The sequence below is a fragment of the Haliaeetus leucocephalus genome, unplaced genomic scaffold (genome assembly GCF_000737465.1).
Source record: "Haliaeetus leucocephalus isolate CR32 unplaced genomic scaffold, Haliaeetus_leucocephalus-4.0 Scaffold228, whole genome shotgun sequence".
NCBI classification, from domain to species: domain Eukaryota; kingdom Metazoa; phylum Chordata; class Aves; order Accipitriformes; family Accipitridae; genus Haliaeetus; species Haliaeetus leucocephalus.
Window position 1 is genome coordinate 20,642,105 of NW_010972664.1, and position 20,637 is coordinate 20,662,741.

Genomic DNA, 20,637 nt, shown 5'->3' on the forward strand with positions numbered 1-20,637 from the left:
AAGGGACCCCGCTGCCGGCCGATGTCCGAGCCGCGCCGCCGCCCGCGCTTGGATGTGTGAGTACCGGCCCCGGTTCGTTCCCTCGGGGCAGCTCCGGTCCGGGAAAGCTCGAACGACCGAAGAGGGTGGTGGGTTCAGCCGGGTCGGGCCGGGGACACGCACACGGAGCCCGCCCCGGCGGGGCGGGGCCGCCTCCCGCCTGTCTGTGTCTCTGTCTGCGTGTCTCGGGGGGGCTTCTGCTGGCTTTGTTTCGTCCTGCTGGTAAGTTAATGGCCCTGGGTCCCGGGCTTCTCGTTTTAGACGTTTCCCGACGTGTCTGGGTTAAAGCGAGAGGTCCGAGCACGTTGCCGAGAGGTGGGTGCTCCCTGATACGGGGGCTTGAGGATTAAAGTTGGTCTGGGGTCACGGGTAGGTTTGCTTTGGGCTTTTGAAACGCTGACCCTACGTAATCGGTCCTACGAGGGAGGTGGGAGAGGGCGCCGGCCTCTGGAAGATGAAGAGCTGAGACAATTCTCTGTAAGTCTAGGCAAATCCGACCTACCGTAAGGAACCGTTTCCAGGACGGATGTGGGCGCGCACCTCTACGGCCGTTCTGTTTTGTACCACTAAGAAAACAGTGTATCGGTCATCCTCCGTTATGTGGGATAGCAGTTACGCCGATGATTTTCCTTATTACACGAGGTACCTCCTTCACGACTCCAGCATCACTTTAACGCACGAACGTGTAGCGGAAACAGAGGCGGCTTTGTCTGCAATTTATGATCGCTCTCGTGCGTGCTTTTTCGTTGTGAATAACGGGCCCCTCATAGCGCTGGCGTCTGTTATGGCTGTAAGTGAAGGAATGAGATGTCTGTGTTACAAAGCGGTGAGTCCTAAAGTTTTTGGAGACCAGGCATCCCTTCTGTAACCAGCTCAGGTCTGTTAACTCGCTGTGATCAGAAGAGATTTTCTGGGAGAGGGATACTGTAGTACGGTGACGAGACCGGAATGGCTCAGCTCCAGTTTCGCGGGATGCTGAGAGCAGAGCGGGACACCAGCCCTTTAACCCACAGTCTGCTCCTTTGCTCACCTCCCGGGCGCTCGTGTTGTTGGAGTGGCTTTTTCTGACGCTCGTTTCTCCTTCCAGCCGCTCCTCTAGAGGGCCAGCTCCTTCAGCCAAGGTGCTTGGTATTGCCATGGGATGATGCTCTGCTGGTAAAAACTGGGCCTGCTGGTGCCAAAGTGGTAGCCAGGCGATGCTGACCTCTCTGGGAGTTGTGCTGAAACTTCACCCGCTCCTTGTTGTCCCTTATCGGACTGGAATTTTTTCAGGTGTAGATGCAGCTACTCCTTGTTTCTGTTCTTGAGTATCTTTGACTCAGGTTTTGCAGTGCAAACCAGCACGTAGGGTGGGAATGCTGTCCAGGTGTGATTTATTTGGAACGACAGAGGAGCTCAGGTAATATCACTGACACGGTTAACTGTGTCCAGCGTGATGTGTACTCCTAATCTCGAGACCATAGAACGTCTGTGTGCCTCCCGTACAGCTCATTCCTGGCTGTCTCTGTGCAGACACAGGACTTGCAGGCATTTGAGACCTGATTTTCAGAAGGTCTGGGTAGCCACATTTCTACTGATAGAGGTGTCTATACTGCCTCAACCTGAGCATCCAAAATCATAGATAATTCAGAAAAGGCAGGCCTTTTATCTTTATTTTTTACTTTAATTTTTTACAGTCTTTCTGACTGCAAAATGGGGATAAAACATTTTGCTTCCTACTTTTGCAGAGTATGTTTCTATTCTGCTTGAAAGAAAGTAAATTCTTTTAAAAACCTCTTGCAATGTACAGGTTAGCACCTTGCTGAATTATTCTTCTAACAGAGACACTAATGGTGTCCTGCAGTAGCTAAGGAGATAAAGCTATTCTTATCTTAGTGGCCCACCTATATTAGCAATATTTGTGCTGATGTAATATTGCCAATATAGTTACACTGTTATGTATTACTCAAAAGCAGACAGGCCTAATCACTTTTTTGTCTATGCTTTCTTCAGACATTGCTTTTTGGTCTGAAATTTTAGAGAGAATCAAATTATGTATGTAGTATTTGAGGGGGAGAAAACCTACACATTTCTGCTGGTTTTGGAATTGAGCAGCACTGAACTCAAATCTTTCTCTGAAAGTGTCCATATTGCAAATTGACTTGGGCAACTCAAGTCTGGATATCATAAAACTAATATTTTTTTTCTTCTGCAGGCATAAAATCTGGATGTTTGAGAATACAGAAGGAGCATACATGCTAGAAAGGTTTTTTAAGGTGGCTTCCAATTTCCATGAGTGTTCAGTTCAGAAGCCAGTCCGGCCACTCAGTATGACTCTGTAGAGTTATAGCTCCTAAAGATGGATATGGTGCAAAGCAACAAGATAGTACTGATTCTGAGACTGTCCTGCTCCTCAGTCTCAGTGCTTTCGCTGTGCCTCAGTATCATGAAATCCTGGAAAAAAGTTTTCTTCTGGCAGTTACAAACATGTGGTTCCATTTTAGTTTACAGATGTGAAACTCTTGAGTTGGAGGGGTTGGATTTGTACTCTGGATTTAAAGAAGAGATATTTTGTCAATATGAAGATGTATGTGCTTGTTAGCACTGGTGAAAATCAGTTAGAGATTTGGCTGTGTTTGTTTACTATTAGAATGTTTGGTCTTAAAAATATTACTGATTTCCAACCATTCTTTTGTTTGTCCATTGTGAAATTTCATGTCCTGGCATGTTTATGGACTGAGAAATACAGAGGAGGGTTGAATTTGGCTTGCAGAATCTACTTACATGCTTGGGATCTTTAGACTTTAGTATTACTTGATCTGTCGTACTTACGTGTGCAGTATGCTATTCTGTTACACATATTTTCCTTTTTGAGGCCCAATTTTTGTTCTCCTTGCACTACCATTCAGTTGGAGAACTGATACGGTTTGATGACAGTACTGCAGTGCTAGCTTATGCATGAGAAACTATATGGAAGATAGAAAATTATGACAGTTGACCTTCCTCTTCTTTTGGTGGTCCCTTCCCTTTGCCATCTCCTTAATCCACTCTCTAGCTGCAGAGTGTGGCCTGTCACGGTAATGGATGGTGCCATGAAGTTAGCGCTCTCCTCTTCTTTGTTCACCTACTCGCAGCATGTCTCTTGTGCTGATGGAAACTTTAGTCCATTTATTTCTAACTGTACCACAGTTAGATAAGCAGTACAGTTTTTAGCAGGTGGATTTTTAAAATCAGAGGTAAATCTCTGGTAGCTGTGTGACTTCGGCAAATAGTTCATGAGCTATCACAAACTTGCCTGAAAGATTTCCTGCCATTCTTCATGGGGTGTAGTCATTGGAGAGTTATTTCCAACCTTTTTTTTGACTTTTTGGGCTGAATGTGTTGCAAGCGGAAAATGAGACTTCTGGTGGGAAGTGAGCATTTTGCAAGCTAGTCAGAAAAGCCGTGCTAGCTAACGTGGTGCAGCGGCATCTGTGTGTGCTGGTAGGTTTGAAATGGTTGATTTAAACCAACCAAGCAGACGTCTGTGGCCCAGAAATACTTATAAGGGAGTGTGTATGCAGTTTCAGACAGCTAAATTAGTCTTGGTATAATTAATTATACCAGGGATTAATGTATCCTATTGCATATTCCCGATCTGCGACATTAGTTGCTCTGTAAATGGTCATACAAGGTTCTGAGTGCTGCCTACCGGAGTAATGCAAGTTGAAGACCTTCACTGTTTTGCAGGGAACTTGCTATAGCTGTTATTTAAGAGGCAAGTAGAGGGGAGTTGATGTATTCTCTCATATGTGTTTTACATTTTAATGCAGATTTATGATTTATGCAAATTACAATTTATTTAGAATTCTTTGCAATAATTTTGCTTTTCCGCAGTGTCAGGGATATGCAAATTGTTGTTGCACTGGTATTTTCTGATATGAATCCCAGTGCGATGACTTGGGGTAAGGCTCAAGGAAGTGTTTCTTCCTTGTGTTTTACTCTGTGCCTTCAAACTCATTGCTACAGATGGCAGATGCCTGCCTTATTTTTAGCTATGTGAGGACAAAATAGAAAAATCCTAGTGACTCGCCATGATTTGTCATCATGGCTGATCTCCATTAAATTAAACATAGGGATTGGCAGAGGAGCAAAAACAGCAGGAAAGCTGCTTCTGTTTGTTTTAAAAAAAGCTTGTCTAAAGCACTAAAATAATACTGTAAAAAGTATTCACTACTACATACAGAGACCCCTGGGAGGAGAAATACTTGCTGAACAGTTTATCCTGTTTGGGATAAGGAAATTGAGGTCTAAATCAGTAAAACAACTTCCCTGGAAGTCAGTTGAAGAGAAGAGATTAAAAGCAAGGAGTTCCTGGCTTGCAGTCCTGTACTCAGGCCATGAGACCATGTGTATGTATTCAGGATTTGGAGGAGAATGCGTATTTTGGTGGCTTGCTTGGCTGAAAATTATAAGATGGGCTCTTAAGGCAAGAACATCTTTTCTTCTTTTTGTAACACCCCTTCCTCCCTCAGTAGCGGTCTGTTTCGTTGCTTGTTTGCCCCTGTAAGTTGGAAAAGAATATCTCAGTGGCCATAGCTAAAATTCCTCTCCTTCCCCGGTCACCGGGCATTGCACTGTGTAACAGGGCGGTATCTCTGCTTTCTGGCAGTGGCTGTGTTTTAGCAGCGCCGTGTGTGCAGTGTTTACTGAAGAGCTTTGGTGCAAGATGTGTGTGGGAGTGTGTGTTGATAAACTGTATTAACGGCCAGCTTTGATGCCTTTGCCCGTGTTGTGTCTGCTAATACATTGTCTTTGTGATTTAGCATTATTTCCTAACCAGTGTCCCTTTCTAAAGTGAACTTTTGTTTCTGTCTGTAACAGCCACATGGAGTTGGAGCTTAAAACTTTTGTGTTGTTGCCTATCCAAATCCTGTTTTGGATCCGAAGCTGAAACTCTCCCAAGCTTTCAGATGACAATGTAGGCTGTCTTTGACAACCATACGTCTACCTCAGTAATTCCCACCAGCTCTTTAGTTTGAGCCTCTTGCTCTGGATGAGGCTGGACTTGCTGTCCCTCTCCCCACATGATTTAGAAGCATGGGAACTGTAGGACCAAAAATAGGCCATGACCCAGCTGTTCAGGCCTGCATTTCCCTCTGCTGCTGGAAAAGCTCAGCTTTGCAATTCTGTCTTGCTCTCACACAAGAACAAGCCAATGCTTTCTTTATTCCCAGATCCAGTATTTGGCTCTGAGTGTTGCTGTATACATCAGAAGAAGCCAAAGAAAATGTTAATGTCTTGCTAACTGTGTGATACTGTTGTCTTGGTGAGAAGTGTGTTATCGGCCACTTGTAGCTGCTGAGCCCCGAGGACTTTGTGTTGTGGTTTTTTGGTTTGGTTTTTTTTTTCCACATTTTGGAAGATAATTTCACTTATCTTCATTCATAAAATTATCGTAGTCATTCATTAAAGTCTTACTAAGCTGTTTGCTCTGACCTCCTGCAGCAGTTAGTTGCACAAGGTAATTATATGGTTACGAGGTATTATTTTATTACTCCAGGAATCGCAGCTTTGTTGTTGTACTCGTGCTCTTAATGAACCTCTGGCTTAGTGTGTGTATCTCCTTTCCTCCAACTCACAAAGACTTGAACTCATCTGTATTCTGAAGAGGACTGTATCACCTGCATACCTCTGGGAATTTCTTCCTTACACCCCCTACAGTAAGGTCTTTGAGGGGATTTTTAAGGAATGTGTAGGATTTGGGTTGGGAATCCCTTTCTGTTTTTAAAAATTGCTTTTTCAAACTCTTGGATAATTTTCTTGGTCTAGAGTATTAACAACTTAAATCTATGTCCCATCCTTAAAAGAGCACGTCTGCAAAATGAGCTGAACTGAGCTTACTGCACTTTAAGGTGGAGAGGCTTTTCCTGGAAAACTTTTCTTTCCTGTTCCCACTTTTGTCCGTGGGTATTTGAAATACTCTGGCAGCTACAAATGGCAAGTGCTGCCTTCACCTTGTCTTTAGCTAGAACTTTTGTTTTCCCCACTTATCTGCCTGCTTAGCTCTAGCCTTCCTAGCTGATGATGCCTGAAATGAATCATACAGTGCATACGCCGTTTGTGAAATCTTGCCGCCTTCTTGCTACTTTCACCCTCTGGTTTTGGCACGTGTGTAGAGGACTGATAGATGAAGCCTCTTCGGCCAGGGTTGTGCTGTATCAGAAAAGCCTACGCTGACTTGGTCTTGCTGGGTTGGTTTTGTTATTAGAGTAGGTTCTTGGTTCTTAGTCACTGAGCAAAAGTGAGTCTTGCTGGTGCATCACCTGATGGCTGTGATTCACCGCCTGGCTCTTGTCCTCCTTGCCCGACCCTGGGCTGTGCTTCACGGGGGTTTCTGTCTCCCTCCGCACCAAATCTCCTTCTTAATCCGTCGCTCCGTACGGCGTGAGGACGTGGAAAATGTGCTGACTTGGGAGACCTCCCTCCTAACCGGTTTTGCCTCCCAGCCCGGGGCTGGGGCTGAGTTCTGGGCCAGGTGCCTGGTGTGTGCCTTTGGAGCCAGCCCGAGCTGAAAGGTTGTGTTGACTTAGCACCGGGGGAGCTCTGTGCAAGCCAAATATTTAGCTTTCCATCTGATAACCTGTTGGTTGTTTCCTCCCTTGCAACAACCAAATGCTTTTTTTATTCCCAAACCAAGCTAGGGCTGCCACAGAAGTTTTGCAGCTTCTCGGCTTTCGGTGTGGCAGATGTGAGGGTGTTGACAAGGTGGCCTCGTGACTGAGGCATGGGTGCAGTCATCGCTGTTCCTAGGCTCTCTTTTCGATTTTTTTTTTTTTTTTTTTTGGTGTTGGGTGAATCAGTTACCAGCTTTCTGTCTCAGTTTTTCCAGCTGTCAAAATGTTTTTGTTTAAATAAATAAATAAAAGGCTCACGCTAAAAGGAAGTAAAAATAAGCCATAGTAACTAGGACTCACAGCGGTTCAAAAGAAAACTTGCCTATAAGGTGAACTTGCTGATAATCTGCAAAGACATTAGGATTGCTGGACAACTGCAAATTGGGATTAGGTTGACCAGCTACAGCGACTTGAAGTGAGGACATCAGTAACCAGGAGACCTCTCTACATGGCCTGTTTCAATTTCAGGGACTGATGGGGGTGGGAGGGAGGAAGAGGAGAAAGAGCTGTTTGTCTGCCAGCTGAAAGTCACGACTGTTATGGTATGTATTTAATCCCAAAGGTTAGAGAATCCTACCCTATTTTCCTCTTCCCATCCTTCCAGAAATGGTTCCACCAGGGGCTAGTAACTGTCTTTTGCAGCCTTGCAAACCAGGTTTTACAAAATAAGCCACTGTCTGGGACACGGTGAGTTGTTGTAGAAGCTGTACAGGTGCTGGCTGCGCTCTTCAGTGGCAGCCCTGGGAACAGAGCCTTTCACCCAGGCCAGGGTGAACTGTCCAGGTCTTAAACGGTCCCTTGCCTTTGTGGTCTGGGAGCTCATGCCTCGGAGCTTATCCAGACAGTCCAGTTCCAGGATCTGTGTTTCTTTTGGAAGGAAAATGACCTAGAAGCCAGTGCCCCTGACAGCAGGAGGACAGGCGGCTGCTGCAGCGGAGGGAGGAATTGCCAGATACCTGGATGCAGGAATGCTCCGGAGATGGCGATGCTGCTTGCCGTGGCACGCAATGGCTGCTTCTGGCACTGCTGCTTCCACACTCCTTCCCGCGCCATTCCCAGTTCATTTACCCTTTTGTCCCGCACTTGATGCTAGCTGTGGTCCAGAGTATTACCGCTAGCACCCAGAGGGGCTGGCAATGTCGATGGTATTTTGTCAGCGCTGGTAGTTCCCCGTGCTTCGTGTCAGTGCTCTGCAGCCGTGTTGCGGGGGTGGCCTGCTGCATTTCCCTGCAAGGGAGCACTGCACAGGTGGCAGATGTGTTTCCGTGCCTGCGTAGCCGTAAAGCACAGGCACCCCGAATGGAAAATCTTGCTAGCAACCCAGACAATGCTGGGAGCTCCTGTGTTGCTGAGGAGGAGGAGGAGGAGGTAGGCAGGGCTCCCTTGCGAACAGCCACAGAGGCGACGTGTTGCTTCACCCCAAGACATCACGTGCTTTCTCAGCAGGAAGAAGGCTGCTTTGATCAAGATGGAGAGTTGTGACAAGACACCTGTGGTCGTCTCAGGCCACGTTGCTGCAAGTGAGGATGACCACATTTCCCTTTCTGCTCTTGAGAGTATCTGGTTGTAGGACTTGTGGAGCCAAGGAGAGTGTCTTGAATGTTTTCCAGGCTCTGAGAGTTCTCACACCTCGGTGCAGCGAGCTTCCCGAGAGGATTGGAGGCTCCGAGTTTTCTCCAATTAAAAAACGTTAATGCCATCAAAATAACTGGCTGAGCATTGTAGCGTTTCAGCAGAGAGATGGGGAACCAGGCAGACTTTTCATTCTGATGAGTCACTGACTCTCTCCAGATTTGTCTCTCCTAAGAGCTGTTTGGGCAGCTGCTGATGCAGGAACATGATTCTGAGTGATGGTCCCTGGGAAGCAGGACAGGGCTGCGTGCTGCTTCACCTCTGAACTGGTGGATAGTTTGTCTGCCTAGTCTTCATCAGTAAAGCCTTGCTCACAGCTGTGGTTCTTGCCTGCCTCGATCCTGCCTCATCAGAATAGCTGGAGAGCTGGTGGGGAGGAGGGGTGTTGGTGCAGAGAAACAAAATGCCCAAGTGCTTTCTGTAGTCCTAAAAGCATGAATTGGAAATCAGAGTGTCTGATTCCTGATGTTCCTGGATCTTCTTAGAACCATGTCACAGGTGAAGGTTCTGTCTCTGTCCCAAAGAAAGAGCGTGGTCCCTCTTGAGGACCCAAGAGCTGTTCCCTGTGCGTGGACAGGACCCCTGTCCACTGCTCCATAGCTGGTCCCCAGATCCTTCTTGTGTGTTTTTTATGATGCCCACATCTGCCTGAGAAGGGAGATCTTGGAAGCTAGGCCATTTCTATTCTGGGGATGTTGAGGATGGAGGGACTACAAGTATGTGACTCATTTTTGAGGGGAATTACAGGTGAATGGGGAAGAACAATGTGGAATCATGTTAATGGGCTAAAGAGTCTTGTCAGGAACAGCTTTTAGCTTCCATTACTCACTTTTTGTGCCTGCGGCTATATATAAAATAAGATCGTTGATGGGGTGGGGACTCTGCAAACAGAGAAGGGAGCCTGGTACACTCCCAGCTCGCTCTGCGAACTCTTTATTAATACTTAATATGACTTGGATGCACACAGGAATCTTATCTGTTGGAGTAATGGGTCATGGCTAATTTTTTTTTCTTGTTAGCATATTTTTCACAGTAGAATCATGCCTTTGTTTATTAACTGAAAACTATAAAAAGGCTTTTTCCCATGTCTCCCTCCTCAAAAAGGAGGACTGTTGATTGGTTCAAGGCCAAAAAAAGCAGACTTGGAGTCAACTGATCTGTAATCTCACTGCTTCCTTTATCTGGGGAGCTTCAGTTTTGTGTGGCTAGTTTTAGAAAAGAAAAACAAACAAAAAAGGAATAGTTCTTTTTCAGAGGCAGATTTTGCTCTAACAGACACCCACCTAATTTGATGAGACTCCAGTGCGGTTATTTAAAGCTTGGCTTGAGGAACTGCCCAGTCTATATGTTCATGGCTCACTGTGAAAGGGCTTATTCAAGTGCATTTAAAATAGGGTGCACTGATGTTAAGGAGGGCTCCTTTCCACAGGCATTCTTTTTTACTGGTAGAAACCTACATATTACTGGTTGCAAAAACCAGAGGGTGGAAGTGTGACTACTCAGTGTCTAAGTGTCTACGTTGGCGAGCATGTGAAGCATACTAATGGGATAATACTAATGAGAGCTGTTAAATTATTTACATGAATTACTGAATGTGGCATAAAATACCTTCCACTGTTAATACCACTAATTAGACCACCAACGTATTGCATCCGTTATCATAAATATCCTGTAGGTTGAATCAGGCCAATTTTTTTAGCTTCCACAGTCCCTGCACTAGTTTAATTTGGCTTAAAATGGCTTTCAAAGTTGCTACTTTTAGAGGTTTTTCTCATTTTTTTTTTCTTCCCCGTAGCTGCTTATGTGAAGTGTCTGGATGCCCTAAATGAATTCTGCATTTTCTGTTGTTGTCCCTGCTCATCTTGTGCATTCAGGAGAATTTTCTTCAGTTTATATTTAATTCCTGAAATATAAATATTTCCAAATAAAACTCTAGAACATCCTAGGGAAAGCCCTCTGAAAGCTTTAGAGTCTTGACTAGAAGGGTAAGGAAGGCTTGAATTACCTGTTGTGTTGTCATTGGAATTATAATGAGAGTTTTGAACTCTGCCAAAACACATTATTTTCCTGCAAACCAAAATTGTCCAATGTTTGCTCTCTCCTTTCATGCAATTTCACAACTTTTTTTTTTTTTTTTAAGTGACCTTCATGTGGCTATGTGGAAAGCATTTGTCTTTAGAAACACTTCGATTTTTGTTGAAATTCTGAGAATTGGTTATTGGAATAGAGAAAAAGGATGGGAAATTTTAATAGAAAGGATGATTCTTTGAGGGAGTTTTTTAGAATAGTTCTCCTGCACAGTGTTTATGGTGACAGTGGTGTGACTCATTGAGCAAACTTCCTGGCATTTCTGCCAGCTGTGATTTCTCAGGATTTTAAAGGAGGTGATAACTGAATTATAAATGGACAATAGGTTCCATCTGTAAATTTCAAAGCTAGATCCAGAGACTCCCAGAAGGTGGGGGTGCTTTTTTGGACCCTGGGTTGGTTCTGGCTGTGATATTTTGCCAGAAGGGCAGCTGATTAGTCTCCAGACATGCAGACACACCAGAGTCGTTGTAGCGAGATGCTTGCTCAGTGTCTTGATTCTGTACAGCACACGTGCTTGGAATGACTTCCAGATTCACACTCCAGTTCAACCCCTCGCTCTCTTATGTCTGCTAGCCATCAGAAACCTACCTGACTGCTGAAATCCTTGCAGTGTCATGTGGGAGACCAATGAAATAAAAGCAAAATTGTATGGGAAGTGATAAAGTCTGTGCCAGAGAATCCACCTTTGTCACTGGTATTCTGAATTGCCCAGCCTCTCTCATACTAGTTCATTTTAAGGAACTGTTTACTTTATATATGTCGTTTAAAATAAATAAATATTTACAGGCTTACTTTTTACTTTTTTTTTTTCCCCTGAGGGCTGGGATATGGGATTGCCTATATGTGCTATTTGAAGTACATGCATACACGTGTGTTTTGCTGCAACTACTCTGCTAACTAGAACCACTTTTAAACACACCTCCTCCCATCGTGTCAGTCGGGCTTTCTTAGCACGGGAGGGAGCTGAACCGTGCAGTTAACTTCATAGTGACCAGTCTGTCCGTTCAGACCTCTGGCAGAGGGTCCCAAATTACCTTTCAGCATCAGAGCCTGTCAAATGACGTGGTGGGTGGTTAAAAAGACCTGCGCAGCTCTAGGAGCTCCTTGCACCAAACCAAGGAGAGGGCTCTGCCCAGGCTTGCTTTTGAAACGAGGCACGCAGTTGTGTGGTCTCCAGCACTGGAGATGCTCGGTGACACTTTCCAGCCAACAGGAAGCGCTAGCAGTCACTGATGGCTAATTTAAGCAGGCGCTTTTTAAAGACACAGCGTCAGTGGCGTCCGTTCTGTGTACGCAAGCGGACGCCGATCTGGTGCTGTTGAAATGGCGCAGTCTTTTAGGGTGGTGATGGGTGTCCCGCAGGGCTCCGAGTGTACGAGAGTGGCTTCCTTTTGCATGAACTCGCTTGGCTGGGGTGCGAACTAGGCAACCAGCAGTTTGCAGCTTCAGTGATGTTTCTGCCTCCTTTGCAGACCTGGGAAGGCTTCGGGATCGTTGTCTGGGTCTCGGGGCACAGCCTGCTGCAGGCACTGGAAGTGGATTCGTTCCTGGTCATGCCCGGTGGAAGGAGGGGACCCAGCCGGCAGCAGCTAAGCCGTTCAGCTTTGCCTTCTCTCCAGACGCTGGTTGGTGGGAGCTGCGGAAACGGTACCGGTCTGAGAAACAGGTGAGGGCAAAGGTAGGGTCATTGAGACACCTGCAGCTACGACAGCACTAAAAGCTGGGAGCCTTGATCCACTCTGAACTCTGCGCAGGAGCGTGGCTTTGTGGTTAAAGCAGGGAACTGGGAGATGGGAACCTCGAACCCTCTGCTGTGGCATTAGGAGATGAGCCATTCAAGAGGGAACGTGCCCCGTGTAACAAAACCTATTCCAGCTTCTCTTCTCAGCTCTGCTGTGGCACCTGCTTCCCTCTGCGGCCCCTCTCTTGACTTCATTTATTAAAATCAGCCCGTGGAAAGTGGTCTCAGCCACTCTTCACCGCTCACCATCGTCACAGTGGCCAGGGGTGGAAATCGCACAGTGCTCAGTTTGTCTTTCCCTGCAGCAGTTCCCAGAGCAGCAAGTCCTAGCAGATGATGAGTCCTTGTCTCTCTTGCTCACTTGCCTGCAATGCCACAGGGAGTTAGCGTGACATGTCAGAGCTCAGCTGTGAGTCCTCCTCCTATGTGATGGAAAGGCAGGGCAGGAGGATGCCTATATTCTGTTTCAGGCCTGCTGGCTGCAGATGAAACTAATTCTCACAGTTGGCAAAGCTCATCTCCATTTTCTGGGGAAGTTGGGGGCTGAAAAAGGAACACATAGTGACATTTCGATCTCCACATTTGGCATAAAGACTAAAAGGGCCCAGCATTACTTCTTCCATACAGAAGTCAGCAGACTGGAGAAGCTATTTGCTGCATCTTGAGGGCCTGATCTACTTGGTATAGGTTCATCCTTACAGAGTAGAGAGATCCAAGCCACTTAGCTTTGGCCTTTAGAGACTTCTCTGGCTGGGACAGATGGATGGATGGCACAGTCTAAGATTCCTGAGGAACAAGTGACTGTTGAGACCATGGAGTCAGCGGGTCCTGGTTTCAGTCAGACATAGCATAGTTTATGTCTGAACTTCCTCCATCAGTTCAGTCTGCTGGAGCTTTTAGTTGTCCTAGCCTCTCCTGAGGGCTAGGAAAGAAGGAAGTGTGAGAACACTTGAGAGGTCAGCCTCTAGGAAGTGGCTGAACTCCTCTGTTCCATTTTTCATTACCCCTCTTTCTAAGAGAGAAACTGTGAGCAGAAGGATGATGGGCATTTAGCAATACTGGAGGAGGAGGCTGGGTACTACTGTAATGTCTTAGTGATGAGTGGAAGGAGCCAACATTAAGCATTCAATCTGGCACAGTCCTCAATGATTTTTGCTTGGAGTTGCTTCCTTGCTCTGTACCCCTGTTCCTCCACCTACAAGTTTACTGAACTATTGCTGGGCATGTCACAGTAGACCAATCTGTTGTCCAGAGAAAATGCTGGATAAGGGTTTTGTCTGAGCCAAGAAGATGATGAAGCTCGCCACCAGTCTTGCACCAGAAATATGAATGCAAGACTGCTGCCAACTCTCCTCTAGCAATGCCCAGTCCCAAATACACAACCCTAAGCACTCCCTGTCCTGGAAAACGGTAGAGATAGCGTAGAATGCTTACCAAGTGAGTCCTATCTGTCTGCTTCAGGAATGGTAGTGCCATCAGCCTCTCGGCGCCTCCGATCACAGCGCTGATTACTCCAGAGCCTGTACGTCACTGCCGGATCCCCGAACTGCCATTGGATGGGAGCCTTCTCTTTGAATTCCTGTTCTTCATCTACCTACTGGTAGCCCTCTTCATTCAGTACATCAACATCTACAAGACTGTCTGGTGGTACCCATACAATCACCCTGCTTCCTGCACCTCACTGGTGAGTTCCCCAGCAAATGCCATCACTTGTGCTTTTTCATTACACAGCTTCTTTTCATGCTTCTTCAGTCCAGGAATCACCAAGCATTTGACATTAAGGGAGTGAAGGCAAGTTCACATGCACCCCCATCAGCCAGGGCCATGCCATCCCCCATTTTACAGGGGAGAAAATACGTGGAAGGTGAGAGAGAGGTGTCAGCATGACTCATTCGGTGGAAATTTCTGGCAGATACTTGCATGGCCTAGCTAGCTGCTAGGGTTTGAAATGGAGTTAAGACTCCAGGAGCCTGCTCTCTCCTGCTGTGGTTGCCCCTTCCCAGTGGAAACAACAGAGCCTGAGAGAAGGGAGATAATGCAAGTTTTCATTAGGATCTCACAGCAGGTCAGCAGCAGAGGAGTTGGGGAGGGGGTCAGATCCTCAGCTTATGTAAACCTCCCAGTCTCCTCAAGTTTCAGTCTTCTTCCTGGCCCCATAAGGTGGACAACCTGGCAGTGACCTGTACCTGAGTCAGCAAACCTCATCTGATCGAAGCTAGCCTCTGAATTGGTCCTTCAGTTTACATTGTGTCCTTGCCGCTTGGAAGCATGAGGTGGTTCCTTAGTTAACAATGCCGACAGGTGGTGCTGGTGTTCCAGTTATCTGTTTCAAGTTCAGCTATGTGATGCTGGACACGGCTTGCTTTGAAGAAAAAAGCATTCTGTTTTAGGCTCCCTACCTGAAAGGATTTAATGGTCATTTCTTTGTTCCCATCAGAAGTCAAGCATTCTTTTTTACTTAAAATGTCCTTGAAGTCCCACACAGCAATATTCAGAGTCTGCTAATTGTTCTAGCCAGAACACATTTGATAACTTCACTGAAAAGTCGTAAGGGGTCCAAGAGCTGTATCTAACTTGATGCAGCCAGAGCCAACATTAAACTTCTAATACAGATCTATGGCCTGTGAAGATGACGTTTCTCAGATCAGCTTGATTATCAGGGAGCACTGGTCACTACAGACCATTTCTGAGACCAAGAGCTAAAGTGAGCTGGTGTGCTCACTCTGGACTCCATTTTGGCTGCCCTTGCTCTGGTTGCTCAGTGGCTTTTCCTGGGAGAACTTGCAAGCTGTTCTCCGTAGTAAGATCCTGGTCCTAGATGTCCCTCTGACCCCAGGAATACCTGCCTGAAGGGTGGGTTTGTTTTGTTCTCAGTGGAAGGAACCCCCATGTGTGGAAGATCTTACTTTGGGAGACATTCCTGTGTTACTGATGTTTATCCCTTCTCCCTCATCCCTAAGGAAGAGCTTTGGGGAATGCTTACACAAGGTCCTAATGCGCTCTCAGCAGCCAGCTTTCTAGTCCCACCCCAGCTGGGTGGTTTCAGAGTCCCTTCTCCTGGTGAAGACCTTTTTTCTTTCCTCCTTCAGAATTTTCACCTCATTGACTACCACCTGGCGGCGTTCATCACAGTGATGCTGGCGCGGAGGCTGGTGTGGGCCCTCATCTCTGAGGTAACATTCCCACTGTTCCCTCTCCTGCCTGTAGTACTGACTGCAGAGCATAACCATCCGTGGCCCGAGAAAGTTCTGCGAGTTGGGTAGCTGAAGGGTTTCTTCCTCCAGAACAAGTCTGGGTGTGAAGGACTAAGATTTTGGGGATGCCCTTCTGCCTTGGAGTTTTCTCCTTGAGCCCATTCATGTCCTGCAGTATTGGGTAGCTCTGTTGCCTCTGCAGCTTGAAGATGATGAAATGGTCCCACTTGCTTCTTTATCCCTGCAGGCGCAGTACTGTACCTCACTATCTTGTGCCAGAGAAGTGACTGAGAGAATTGCAAGTCAGGTAGCAGAAAGGAAAATAGAGAAGCTGGCTAGCCAAGACTGGAAAAATGGACAGGAGATTAGAGGCGAAAGGTCAGGAGGAGGATGTCTGAGTACACTAAAGTGAAACAGGAATAGCTAGAAGAACTGTTTTTCCAGTCCTGGTTACTCAGTAACTCTGAGACTCTGGTCATGTCACCTCAGACTTTGAGACCCTGTCTGTGTTTGTGAGAGCAGAACCAGGCCAAATAAATGTTTGAGAAAGGTCATTTTGAGGCAAATAGAAGTTCTGTCCACTGAAACAGTTAATTCAACTCCAGGCTAAGTAACTAAGCAATAAGTTTAAAAATAAGTAAATAAAGGAACAGTTACGTCCTGTTGAATAGGTGAATGAAGAAGATGGGATCTCTGAAGTTCTCTTTTCATCTCTGATTCCTGCCATCTTCATTTATGTTCACATCCTCCGTAAAACTTCCCATAGACTGAGATTTCTGCATTGAAACCTTCCATGCAAGTTCTTGCGCATCCCATCTATTGGCTCTAACCCCTAAGAATCTTTTCATAGTTCAGTTGCCTTCTCCCCTCTGGAGATTGGAACAAGCTTTCTTGCTGTCCTTTTGAAGGTGGTGCCTCCTCACTGGACTGCAGCCTGTACATCCAGTAGAGATGAGTGGTGGAAATTAGTTTGGGGATTGCCAAGGTGCACCATCTTTTCTTCCCTTGGCTGAGAACTGTGACATTCCAGTTCTTGAGGAAAATGAGTGCCAAGACCTGCTCTTTCTAAAGGAAAGAGCAAGGGGAAATGTGTTTCAGGCTATCCTGGACTATCATCAGAGCAATACAGGACTTGAGCAAAAAGATTTTTCTCCTTTGCAGCTCTGATTTTTTTTTTGTTTTGTTTTAAGGCCCTATTTTAGTCATGCCCTACAGCTTGTGCTTATTTGAATCTTTTGGATTCTGTCAGTCATTAATAAAATCAAAGGTGTTCACCTTTGTAAGAGAGTCAGTCTCCTACTTCTGGGAGGAAGAGGGCAGCCATCCCTCTTACAGTGCCTCCTGGCACCCCTCTCCCTGCTCCTTCTCCACAGGCACCCCCATGCTGATGTTCTGGCACTAATGTTACAGGGCTGCTGAATGTTTCTTCTCCGTTTGCAGGCCTCTCAGGTGGGTGCAACATCAGTGATCCACTACATGGTGCGCCTGGTGCTGCTCACCCTCTGTGGATGGGTGCTCTGCTGGACTTTGGTCAACCTCTTCCGCAGCCATTCTGTTCTCAACCTTCTCTTCCTGGGCTACCCGTGAGTGACACCACCTTGTACCTTCAGCGCAGGGGGAGCGTAGCAGCTTGGGGGTGGCATGAGCCACCGTGGAAAGCAGAGCTGTTGGCTGTAATCTGTCTCCTCATCTTACGATTAAAGGAGAAGTAAGAGTAGCTGGGGGATGATGCGAGGTTGTGGTGCTGAGCTGATGAAGCAAATTAATTCAGTACGCTGTTGCGTGAGGGGTCTTCACTGTGACTGAAGACTGAGCTGTTGGGATCGTTGGTTCTACAAATGGGACTTAAAGAAGCTTCTCTGCAGTTGTTGAAGCTGCAGCCTCTAGCCTTTTATGGGGGAGAAGAGTTGGCCACTAGCTTCTGGAGCAAGGGTTCCTGTGTGGTGTCCCTCTCATAAGGGCCAACATCTGTTGAGAAGGTGCACCCTGCTTCATGTTGGGATGGTTGTCATTTCAGCCCTTTTTTTCTTTCTTTCCCTGCAGGTTTGGTGTCTACGTTCCTCTGTGCTGCTTCCACCAGGACAGCAGAGCACAGCCCCTACCCGCAGACTGTGGTTACTTGGTACAGGACCAGATGGTGGATGATGGGGCTTCAGCTGTCAACAGCCTGGTCAAACCCAAAGATTTCCTTTCGCTTCTGTGGGAATCCTTGAGAGAACAGTTCAATAATCCTACGTCTATCCCCACCCACAGCTGCCCCCTTTCTCCAGATCTCATCCGCAATGAGGTGGAGTGCCTAAAAGCAGACTTTAACCGCAGGATCAAGGAAGTTCTCTTCAACTCTCTCTTCAGTGCCTACTACGTGGCATTCCTGCCACTGTGTTTTGTGAAGGTAGCTCTTATCGGGCTCTTTCTGTGCCCCTGCCCGCCGTCTCCTTTTGAATGCTGTGTGAATTGCTGCCAGGCCAGATTCCTGGTTAATTCCCCTTTTCTCTGTCTCCCCTTTGGCAGCCCGGATAGCGGAGCATGGCTGCATCCGGAGTGCACTAGTACTGCTCCTGGTTGGCGGATAGGTATTGCCATAAATGTGATGCACCTCTAGTCCCATCACCCCACTTACTAACTCCCCTTCTCCCACCCCCTGTCCTAGGCAGATGGATAGCTGTGTTCTTCCTAGAAAAGGGAACCTGTTGTTACCCGTCTCAGATCCAGCATCCTGGCTTTCGAGTGCTTGGATTAGAGGCTTTGATGGTCAGCCTGTTAGAAAACAGAGCCAACTAGGATGCTTGGCAAGCTAAATCCAGGAACCTCTTGTCAATGTGGGGGCTGTATTTTTCAATCTGCTGTTTTTCTAACTTGAACTAGCTCCAGTTGGTGTAGTGAAGTGGGCAGGGCTCCACAATCCATGTAGCAGTCTTGGTGCAATTGGTGCTCCTGGGGCAGTTCTGTGGCAGGCAAACCCCCTTGTTATCCGCTGCTGGAGGAGGAGATGTACCAGCTGCAGCCGAATCCCCTGCCCTTTCTCCTTCAGGTCAAGGAGAAGGGAGTCTTGAGTGTTTCCTAAGCTGTAACCCTCTGAAATCACCGGTCCAAAAGCGCATGCCTGTAATGTGTGGTGTGGGTCTGCTGGATGCACACGCAGTACGTCCCTTGTCATTCCTTCCTCTGTTTTGTGACAGTGGTGCCAAGTTCTTGCCTGGTCTCTTTCCAGAGCACCCAGTACTACGACATGCGCTGGTCCTGTGAGCACCTCATCATGGTGTGGATCAATGCCTTTGTCATGCTCACCACTCAACTGCTGCCTCCCAAGTACTGTGACCTGCTCCACAGATCAGCTGCCCACCTCGGCAAGTGGCAGAAACTAGAACATGGTTCCTACAGCAATGCTCCACAGCATATGTGAGTGTGGGGATGAGGAGGGGTTGGCATGCCTAGCAAGGGGCTGAGAAGACATTCTAGTAGATAAGCAAGTATTAGCAGTGCTTATCTACTGAGGACACTTATCCATTCCCCACAGTGCCAGGGGTCACAGATGCAACTCTCCTGGTCTTTCTGTTCCCTAGAAACAGAATCGTCTGCTCTAGAGAGCTGTCTGAGCTCCTCCGGTCAGTGCTGGTTCCTTCCCAGAAACAAATGCCGAGATTCTTCTTGGCCACTGGAGAAGTAGCTTGTGCAAGGGCAGGGGGTGGCCCCCTCTGATGCAGCGGGCTAGGTTCTTGCGCTGGGAGCCATTTGTTCATGTTACTCAGTCTGAGTCCATCTGGTGGGCTTGTGATCACCTCTCTGTGCTTTTCCAGTGGGAGCTACAACACGTCCTCGTGGCGGAGGCTTTGATATTTTTTAAGATACAGTCCATTCCTGTGAACCCATGTTCAGGGAGTTGGGAGCACAGATGCTAATTCTCTGGCATTCTTTCCCCACAGCTGGTCAGAAAACACAATATGGCCACAAGGAGTTCTGGTGCGACGTAGCCGATGCCTGTATAAAGCAGTTGGGCCTTACAACGTAGCAGTGCCTTCAGATGTGTCCCATGCCCGCTTTTATGCAAGTATCTCTTCTCTTGCTTGACATGTTATGATTGTGGGAGGGAGGAGAGGCTCAAACCTAGCTGCAGCAGAGCAGATTAAGAGTTCAGTGCTGCGCAACAGCCTGTTGCTGCTGAACAAAATACCTGTTTGCAGCAGAGAGGCTTTCCCATTGCAGTGATTTCTGGGCAAGATGGAAGCCATGGCTGCCTTGTCAGTGCTTTCTCATCATGGTGACACAGCTCTCCCATCAGGCAGTGGCATATTCGTAAGAGGGTTCTGGCTAACATCTTCCAGGGAAATGGGAAAGTATGTCAGCTGGCCAATAGGTTATTTCACCAGCCTCCCCTTCTTAAGCAAAATCACGCTTCTACATGCCTTGTTTCTTATGCTGCTTCCCCTAAGTACCAGCTAGTGGTGGTTGGAGTACAAACATTTCTTCTGCACAGCACAGTGGTCGCTAGCTCAGTGGTGCCTGACAGTATTATGTACGTACCCCTCCCCACTGTAACACTGCAACAAATTAAAGAAATCTGTCCTTTTTAACTGTTTCCCTGCAGTTCCTTTTTCACCGTCCATTACGGCTGCTCAACCTGCTGATTCTCATCGAAGGCAGTGTGGTCTGCTACCAGCTCTACTCACTGCTGCGCTCAGAGAAGTGGAACCATACCCTCTCCATGGCCCTCATCCTTTTCTGCAATTACTATGTCTTATTTAAGCTCCTCCGGGACCGGATAGTATTAGGCAGGGCATACTCCTATCCACTTAACAACTATGGACTCAAGGCACACTAGGCCGGCCAAACGTGTACCGCTTCTCTTTCCCTTCCCCCAGGGCAGGGAGGGAACCTCAGAAAAAAAAATATTTTCGTACAGTTCTATTTTTTTCTTGCGGCGTTTATAAATATTTAAAATATTTTATATTTTGTATACTATTGTTTTTGTGGGGCGGGAAGGGAACCAGTGGCAATTAAATGTCGCTTTATAAACAAGGTGTTATTTTATATATATCTAAAAAAAAAATCAGTGTGTATATACCGTATATCTATACCCATACATATATCTATGTGAAGCAACAGGATTGTGTGTGTGGTCACTGTGTCCGCTTTGCTCACACAACTGCCTTGCTATTGCATACCGTAGGGATAGAACTGCCGTTAATTAGGAACTGGTCTGCTGTAGAGAACTTGGATAAGCTAACAGCCAGGGGAAGAAAGGAAACACAGGGGCCTTTCACCAGGATAAGTAAAGTTTATCTTAGTAACCTCAGTACCAGGGAAG

The 20,637-nt window shown here is 46.9% G+C and overlaps 1 protein-coding gene across 1 annotated transcript; it reads left to right on the top strand.

The window, feature by feature from the left end:
* The first annotated feature begins 6 nt into the window (after positions 1 to 6).
* Positions 7 to 20,391, top strand: TMEM39A (transmembrane protein 39A). Its single transcript, XM_010567442.1, has 9 exons — positions 7 to 56; positions 11,870 to 12,063; positions 13,600 to 13,822; positions 15,228 to 15,311; positions 16,773 to 16,915; positions 17,376 to 17,724; positions 18,544 to 18,731; positions 19,256 to 19,376; positions 19,918 to 20,391. Exons 2-9 carry the CDS (start codon positions 11,951 to 11,953, stop codon positions 20,149 to 20,151), a joined length of 1,455 nt encoding a protein of 484 aa, XP_010565744.1. The 5' UTR covers positions 7 to 56; positions 11,870 to 11,950; the 3' UTR covers positions 20,152 to 20,391.
* The last annotated feature ends 246 nt before the right edge of the window (positions 20,392 to 20,637 follow it).